Raw genomic sequence first — 9,035 nt, 5'->3', positions numbered from 1 at the left:
AAAAAGCAAAGTGGTCACACTGCTCACTTAAAACAGGCTCCTTATCGTCCAGGCGTACCAAGAGTCAAAAGGTTTGTCTGTTTGCGTTTGAACACCAACCTCCCTGTGTCAACAGCTGGGTGGAAGTTTATATCACTTTATGATAAAACAATTGTGTGGCTGTGAACGCTCGCATGTGTAAATGAATAAAAATGTCAGCTATGGCACAGCTTCTAGGCCTGTGGTTGGTAGTGCCTTTTTTTTAAAAAAAAAAAAATTGTGTTCCGTCTGTGGGCCAGTAAAACAAATATTGCTAGAACAGAAGCTTCCATTACAGGTCTAGTTACCCAAGTTTGCACACAAACTGTTAGCAAACTATTCCAATCACAACGTGTGTGGTGAAAATGGAAGCTATAGAAGAGATGTAAACTGTTAATTTCAAGTTGAAATTTCAGTTACAATGTTAAATTTCACAGACTTAATGCATGTATATATGTGTACAATTCTGTGACTTACATGTATGGGTAAAATTATCTGTTAAATAATGATAAATGGTTACCGGTTCAAGGCCCACTTGGGACCTTGTTAGTGTAACCTTGATTTACACAGTTTTGCAGCATAGGATGTAAATTCCTCTGCATTTTTGAAAGTCTAGGGAGCGTATTACTGAAAACTTGTCGAAATATTAAAATGCATTGAGTGCGAGTTTTTCTTGTCTAAACAGTAAAATGTCACCCTAACAATATGTTACAGACATAATACAGTGTATACAGATATAGCCACAATACATAAATGTTATCAAGTCTTTATTATGTAATGAACTGTCATCACAGATATTAGATGCACTCATACAGTCATAGAATCTGTGGTTTTTCTCAAATGGATCAAGTTCCGGCTCATGATTCTGATGTTTGGGTAACAGTGTCTTCTTGCTACTGTAATTATACTGCTGAAAGTATTTTTCATGTTAATCACATTTGATCTTCTAGCTAAGCTAGGATGTACAGCTCAAAAGAACAGTGCTTGTCTGGTTAAATGCTTAAAATAGGGGTGCCCAGTCATGTCAGCAGATGGCTTTTCCTTTGGTGCCAGAAGTTGTGATGATCAAGTCATTTATATAATGAGACAAGTTGTTCAAAATGTGGCATCGGATACCGAATGGAAAATTCAGTAATTTAATAACACCTGATTGGGCCATTTACCATTCAGCAGGGTAAGACTGGACACCCCTAACCTAAAGGTATCTGCTTTTAGGTAGGAGGAGGCACATGGGCCACACTAAATCTGCCTCTTAATGGTTCAAGTTGGCAGTTCTCAACCCTGGTCCTGGTGAGTCCCCCCACCCCTGCGTGCTGGTTTTGGTCTGAACTGAATTTAACATTATTTAATTAACTGATTGGTTCATTGAATAAATTGCACAAATCACATCCTACACTGTGGACTGATAAAGCAGGGTTGCCAACTGCTGGCGTAAGTGATGATTTTTTTTTTTTTAAACTAAGAAACCCAGCATGAGCAACGGTGCACAAAGCAGGACGGCAGGGTCTGCATGTGTTTACATGGCATCCCGTTCCTCGGCGGATTAATGAATGGATGTATTTGCATTTAAAAAAAAAAATCACCACATGGCTTTTGCAGGTGCGGCTTAATTTAGGAACTGGGACATTTTCAACTCTGCAATCAATTCTCACCCGCAAAAGCCAGGTGGTGGTGTTCCATACCCAAGTGTTAATGTTACAAGACAGTAATCCTTTCTGGTCCCTCCTCTAAAGCTCCATGCAGAGGCTTCCTGCCACAGCCCTTCCCAGTTCTGATGCTCCACTGTGCGTGTTTGGCTGCGTGGTGCTTAGAGCTGAGGTCGCAGGTTCGCATCCCAACTCCAGCTGTAGTACCCTTGAGTGAGATACTAAGCCTGAATGGTTCCCGTAAAACAAAAAAGCTGCCCCGTCACTACGATTTGGCCTTTTAAGGAATTCTACTGTGGTAATTAATCATTTGTAGGCTGGTAGCACTGTCAAATGAGATGAATTTTTATCCAGAATACTTTTAGGGGCACGTATTAAATAATATCGCCGTTTCCTTATTAGAATCTTTTAGCAAACGTGACAAACATGCTGCTTGGAGTGTTTGCAAGATACCGTGAGAGGCAGGATGAAAAAGCCATATTGCACAGTGGAGATGCCAAGACTGTAAAATACAGAATCCCTCCCCCCAGGTGAAGGATGGGAGCAGGGCGGCTGGAGCATGCTTCCTCGTGAAGATGAAATGTGGCCGAAGAAACCGTCATCGTTATCGAAAAGTCTTCACATGGATACAGCTTTGCACTTCGTGCAAGGTGCATTATTTTTTTTCTTTTAGGTCTTGACTGATGGGATTGTGTCTGCCACAGCATGATTCTCTACATGCTTCCTTACACAATCAAATGTCTTGAATGCTACCCAGAATTCCAGGCACATTACTTTGAACCAAATGCAATTTTTGTCGCTTGTGCATTGAAGACAACAGCAAGACTGGCACAATACCATCACGTGACATCAGGTTGGGTCGTTTCCACGTTTGCCCGTTTCAGGTTCGTCCGCAGCAGCCCAGCTTCCCGTGTGTTTTTAACGGCTCTAGTGCGTAACCGCTAGCTGGTGCTCTCAAAAATGGGGATCTGGACTCCAAGTGGCTCATTCTCTTCTGAAGGCAGATCGATGGGGAGCAGCGAGGTTTGAGCGTGGCGACAGGGCCCACGCTCCCTGGACACAGTGCTCCCAGTTTCATTAGTTTGGGCTTTGAAAAAACACACAATCACACATCTTCAGCCGGAGGAACGGGGAAGCGGAACGCCGCAGGGCACGAGACGAGGCCCGTTTTCTCACATGCACCAGTAGGGGGCCAGGTTCCTACGGTCGCGCTCATAAACGTCCGGGATGACCCCGTATGGCGTCTGCACCATCTTCACGGAGTTCCTGCCAAAGAGCTTACGCTCGTACTCGATGAGCTGGCGCCAGAAGCCACCGTTGGGCCGGATAACGGGCCGCCGGGCTTTGACCCAAGCGTGGGCCTCGGCCAACGACACGCGGTGGTACTTCATAAGGTAGGCCAGGCAAAGCGAGGCTGAGCGGCTCACGCCGGCCGCGCAGTGCACCAGCACGGCTCCGCGCTTGCGGCCCACGCTGTGAATCTTGTCGGCCACGCTGTCAAAGTACAGCGAGATGGGCGAGTGCGGCATGTCGGCCAACGGCACCTTGACATACTCCACGTGAGGCCAGTTGAAGTTGGGCAGCTCGATGGTGGCGTTGACCACACACGTAATGCCCTTGGACAGCAAGAGGCTGCGGTTTGACGCCACGTTGCCGCGGCTGAGGAAGAGCGAGGGTGTGATCTGGGCGATACCCCCCAGCAGGCCCCCGTTCGTCTCGGGAACCAGCCTGGGCACAGCCGTAGGAACGACTGAGCTGCGGTGGTGGTGATTGTGGTGGTGGTGATGATGATGATGGAAGAAGCTTTGGCTGCGGGAACCCATTGGGGGGATAGGGAGAGGTGGATGTGGGAAGGAGAGAAGGAGCTGTGCAATCAGCAGTGTTCCTCTTCAGCACCCAGCTGGCATGGCGGAGCAGCAGGGCCAGACGCACGTGAGGGACAGTCCGATGGCGTCTCCTGAAACGAAGCGGAAGGAGTTCACTTGTTTCTGTAAAAGAGCGACGGTTCAAAACTACAACCATAACTTATCAAACACAACTATGTGAAATAAATGTAATCCGTTGATTGTGTTCTGCTCTCTGGCGGGTTTGGGGTTCGAGTCCCGCTTGGGGTGGGTGCCTTGTGACGGACTGGCGTCCCGTCCTGGGCGTGTCCCCTTCCCCTCCAGCCTTGCGTCCTGTGTTGCCAGGTTAGGCTCTGGCTCACCATGACGCTGCTTGGGACAAGCGGTTTCAGCAAATGTGTGTGTGTGTCTGTGTTGACTGTCTTACTACAAAGGTGTCAGAGATATTTTATGCTTTAGGTCCCCTGCCCCCCTGCATGACAGGAGAGGGCAGAGTGGTTTTTATTCAGAGGTAGCAAACGCAACTCATCCCCACAGTCCCGTGGTATTGGAACCCGGAGCAAAGCCTACCCGCTGAGAAAGGGGGGGAAACTGTCCTCGGGTGGACAAAACCACAGAGGCCGTGATGGAGGCTTTACGATCGAGTCCTTGCGCACCAGGATACACGCAGACGCGCACACTAACACTGGCAGAAACCTTAAAATAGTGTTTGGGTCACATGGACAGCAGCTCCTCTCTGTTCCTCGCAGCTTAGAGATATTTGTGGCGCGGCACCGTTTCAGAACAAGGCAAAGAAACCCACGCCTGGTTAGAAACCGTTTGGTTCACGTGTGGATGAGTGCAGAGCGATGGACACACAGTGCATGCGGGGACACAGGGTGGCCCATGAAACCCACTGCACGCAGCTGGACCCTCGCCGTGCAGCTGATCCTCGAACCCAGCAGATACCCAAGCGGCTGGGACTCGCTCGGTGCTGCCGCAGGCTGGAAAGACCTTCCCGGCTGGCGCTCATCGCTCCGGATTAATTCATTGCGAACGGAACCTGACGCCATGTGCGAACAAAGCTCACATGACGGTGCCCCCTGCTAGAAGTGTGTCAAATCCTGACACACACACACACACACACACACACACACACACACACACACACACGTCAAACAGTGAAACAGGCAAATACACACAGTGTGCAGCCCGATAATGTTTACTCTCGTGTTTGATTTAACCGCAAACCCTCACATACCCACACTAGGGCCCCGAGGGCATCCCAGAGCGCCGATGCTGCCTCTTTGTCGATAAACCAATCTGCACCGGCATAATCAATTTCATTTTGGCCCAGGGGGCCCCATCCAGCTCAGAGCCAGGGCACTGCCTTCATTCCCAGGAGCCTCAGCCCCCACCGCCCCCCGCAACCTAGAGAATCTGCGACGCTCCAACAGGTCCGGGCGACCCCCGGCGCGCTCCCCGCACGCCACCGCACCCCCGTCTATTGAGACAACGAAACGGTTGCTATGAAACCCACACAAAAGAAGTGCAGCGGTGGCCGGGCTGCCGGCGGCTACGTTACATCGACACACCTTATCTAACGGCTCCATCTAAACGCAGGCCGTCTCTGCACCTGGACCGGGAGCTGGAGGCACCCACGATCCAGGCTCCAGCTCGCACCAGACACACCGAGGCCTTGATTCAACATCCCGCCGTGCACGACGTCACACCAGTTACTACAGCTTGCAGGCAGAGCGGCTTTTTGTAAATCCGTTTATACAACTAGAGCTCCGCTTAGGGGAAACGCAGGCCGTGAACTGCTCTCAGTGGTACCAGGTCCCACTCTGGGATTTGAACAGACCGCCTTAGGTGCCGTGCTGTGCTCCAAGCGCCAAGATTTACACAAGCAGAGCGTCCCCTGTGAGAGCCAAAACCAGGAAATGGTAGTTTGGCCACCTGATCTCAGCGACACGTCTCCCCACGAACGAACAGGAATACGCTCGGGCTGGAGAGGTTCTCTGCTCTTACTGTCCCCCCCCCCGGTTTCCTTCACACACCTGTTGCGAGTCATTCTGGATGAGTTAAGTTGCAAAGGTCTTGGAGATCACCGCTCATCAGTTCATTCAGTGCAGCACAGTGCCCCAGATTCCAAACAATGCAGAGTTTGTCTACATATTGCTAGTTTTTCGTTTTTTGATTAACTGCTTTTTCTGCTCAAGCCTTTTCCGAAGAGCAACCTCACTGTCCTTGGTGCAGTGACCTACTGACCAGAGTAGGATGATGGCAGCATGCTGCCATCGGGGAGGGAGGGAGGGAGGGAGGGGGAAATGCAGGAATGAAGCACCCCCCAGCCCCACCGGCACCACCACCCCCGTCTTTGACAGAACTGCTGATGTGCCGCAGCTTAGGAGGAGCTATAAATACCTGGCTGGTCGAGGAGGTGCAGAGATGTACGGAGGAGGGAGGCCAGACAGGTCCCGTGTCAGCTGTCCACGCAGACCAGGCTTCCTGCGCTCCACTCTGAGTACAGGAGGTTTCTAGTTCACTCCTGCACTACACGCAGGTCTGCTGGGGAGCTTAAAGGCCACGAAACCGAAGCCCAAACTTTGGAGCGACTACCTTTCCCCGACTGTCACGTACCTCGCCCTAAAGTACGTGGCTCGTATTCAATGTCGGAGCCTTTCCTGAACTACGGATGGTCTCCACCCGCAGCCCTTACATTTGCATCGATTCATTTAGCAGACGCTTTCCTCCAAAGCGACGTACATCTCACCCTTGTGGGGTCCTGTCACATTCATCCTCTCAAACGCCCCCGGATTTGTTCAGTGGACAAAACGCAGCTACTGACTCGAGCTTGTGTCCGAAGACTCCCTGCCCGGGATATGCAGCTAGGCCCAACCCTACATCCCCCCACAGAGTGCCCACTAGGATCAGATTCCACGCTGGCGTGCACAGTTGGAAAGGTATATACCTGGCAAGGAAACCCAAATCCCAGCAACAAAGTCTGCTGCAATGTGGCGGTGTCACAGTTCCCAGAAACCGGATCACTCCGTGCCACGCAGCTCAGCTCAACAGGGCCACGGGGTATGTCTGAACACCTCTCGAAATGCGCAGATCTGGCATAGCGTGGCACTCGGCGATGAAAGCATTAAAAATAGCACTGGAATGCATCAGGTGGGAGTTGACCGGAAACAGAGCCGTGAGCTAGAAACAGCAGCCTTTGCAGCATCCCTCTAGTAACGTGACATGGCCTTCTCTGGCCACTCACCGGCACATCACCTTGCATTATTTTCCTTCACAGGTGCTTGGATCCTAGAAACTTAGAGTACATTACAATTTGGCCTGCCAATCAATCAATCAATCAATCAATCAATCCATCGATCCATCCATCATAACTGCTTATTCAGCTCAGATTGTGGTGGTCCGGAGCCTATCCAAGAGAGCACAGGGCGTAGGTGGGTCACCCCCTGGACCTGACACCAATACATACCCGGACTGTTAGCACATTCAGACAGCTGATTATTTTCACTAAACCGGTTCAGGTTAGTTACCTGTATCGGTTTCAAGCATTAGAACCTGCAACTTCTTAGTCTGTCCCCACAGGACCACAGATCCGGCGGTGCAGATAGAGCTCTCAGGGGTACAACCCTGCCGTCCGTGGCCCTCCATCGCTGAACCGTAACTTCCAGCAGTGGGGCGCCATCCAACCCCAACCACTGCACCCACAGTTAATGTCTAGACCTCACGTCTGCTTCATCCACCCCTCCTCCGCAGCACCATCTCCTCTCTTCTCTTTCGGCAGCAAACCAACTGCAGTTTCAACACCTAGCAATATTTTTGCCCAGTCATAGATTTTTAGCAAAGTGAGCACGCTGTCCAAGCGGCATGGTTTCGATTGGACCGGGTCCCCTGGGAAAGGCTGTAACTGTCCATAAGGTGCGGACCTGCCATCAACTCACAGGACGGTTTCTGGCGGCTGAACTTGACCCAAGCCAGCTCCATCATCTGCTACCCCCACAAGCCTACAGACCCATTTAGGGCTTCAAACACCCCCACCCCCAAATCTATTTCTGCTTGTATTGGCTTCTGCACGTGCGCACATGCATACACAGACTTCAGCAGCACTGCAAAAAGCCTACCACTCCCCGATGGCTACCGTGCGACTTCCTCAGAAGCAGGCCCTTAATTTGAAAACCCTGGGGAGTTTAATGAGACAATTAAGTTCTCCAGATAAGCTGGACCCCAGGAGCTCAGTGAGGGAGACTGGCAGACTGTTTTTCTGGACACCCCCTCCCTCCCTCCAACTGAGCTCTGGGTGTTTGCGGTGCGGTGATCTGTGTAAACAGGTACATACCCTAGGCCACTGTGTGTGCGTGTCTGTCAGCAGGGGGGATCACGACAAGAACATGTGAGAGGGGCACTGCAGTCAGTCCTCTTCCCCCATCCTTTAAGTTCCTAAAGACAACTGGACTGGTGTAGGAGGATGTACAGATCAGACAGATGGCCGCGGTTAAGCTCCCGGAACCACAGACTGACCTCGGTGGCTCCAGTACTCGGACAGCTGAGCAAACCCAAAAACCACAACAGGAGAAGTCGACACCTTTTTCCGCACCCTTGGCCGATTGTGCAACACGAAACACTTCTTCAGCCTCGTGGCCCTGGCTTCTTTCTTCTCTCTTAGCGCATCGCACGTATTTTATAAACTTAAATAACCTCGCAGAAATCCATGATGTGATGCGAGCAGGAGGACTACAACAAGCGAACGTGGTGACACATGTTGAACGTGTCGCACTGTAGCTCCCGTCGTCGTCGTCATCATCATCATCATCATCATCATCGCACACCATCATCATCGCGGATCGTCACTCCAGCGCCGCTCCTGCCCGCTAATTCACTTCCACTCGTCGGATACACTGTGACTGTAACACTGGATATTAACACTGGACAGTCAGTGTGCGGGTTCCCGTGCGGGTTCCCGTGGGCAGTCCAGCCCCGCGCGCCGCACTCCCGAGCTTGCGAACAAAAATCCACCGACTTCGGGGGAAAATGAACACAAACAAAAGTAACGAGCGCGGTACCGGGCGGGCGGCAGCGCGCGCTCTGCGATTAGCGGGCAGCGTCCGTCCGCGAGCATTTCATTTCTGGCCACATAATGATAATATTGATATTACTGAGAAGAAAGAGCGAGTGGAGAGATTCTCTCAGAGAAGCCCCAACTTACCGGTCACTTCACTTCTTCGTTGCCAAGGCAAGCAGGTGTCACAACAGAACAACAGGGCACGGAAATTCGAAGTGTTTCCGCTGCGGGTTCCCGACCCGAGAGTGAGTCCCCGGCGACCGCGCGCACTGACCGCCCGCCCCGTTCCCTCGGGCTTCACTCGGGCTTCACTCTCGCTCTGTGAAGCGGGGAGGCGCGCCGCCGACTGAACGAAACGTTGACGGGGTTACGGAGCGAACCGCGCAGCTCGGGCGACGAGGGACCCTCCGCGTTCTCGGCGGCTGCGTGACGGGTGCGCGGCCGGCGGCGCGCAGGCGCGTCCTCTCC

At 51.8% G+C, this 9,035-nt stretch overlaps 1 protein-coding gene across 1 annotated transcript; it reads right to left on the bottom strand.

The window, feature by feature from the left end:
• Positions 1-1,460: 1,460 nt before the first annotated feature.
• On the bottom strand, positions 1,461-9,035 carry dusp14 (dual specificity phosphatase 14). The gene is made up of 2 exons (XM_018748201.2): positions 8,712-9,035; positions 1,461-3,621 (listed from the first exon to the last, which is right to left on the bottom strand). The coding sequence occupies exon 2, from the start codon at positions 3,485-3,487 to the stop codon at positions 2,837-2,839; it is 651 nt and encodes a 216-aa protein (XP_018603717.1). The 5' UTR covers positions 3,488-3,621; positions 8,712-9,035; the 3' UTR covers positions 1,461-2,836.

This window comes from Scleropages formosus, chromosome 10 (genome assembly GCF_900964775.1).
Source record: "Scleropages formosus chromosome 10, fSclFor1.1, whole genome shotgun sequence".
In the NCBI taxonomy this organism is placed as follows: domain Eukaryota; kingdom Metazoa; phylum Chordata; class Actinopteri; order Osteoglossiformes; family Osteoglossidae; genus Scleropages; species Scleropages formosus.
Note: the sequence above shows the minus strand (reverse complement) of the source record. Positions and strands in the feature narration are given on the sequence as shown.

Excerpts from the sequence above, each read along its gene's own strand:
- dusp14 (XM_018748201.2), bottom strand. The coding sequence starts at position 3,487 with ATGGGTTCCCGCAGCCAAAGCTTCTTCCATCATCATCATCACCACCAC.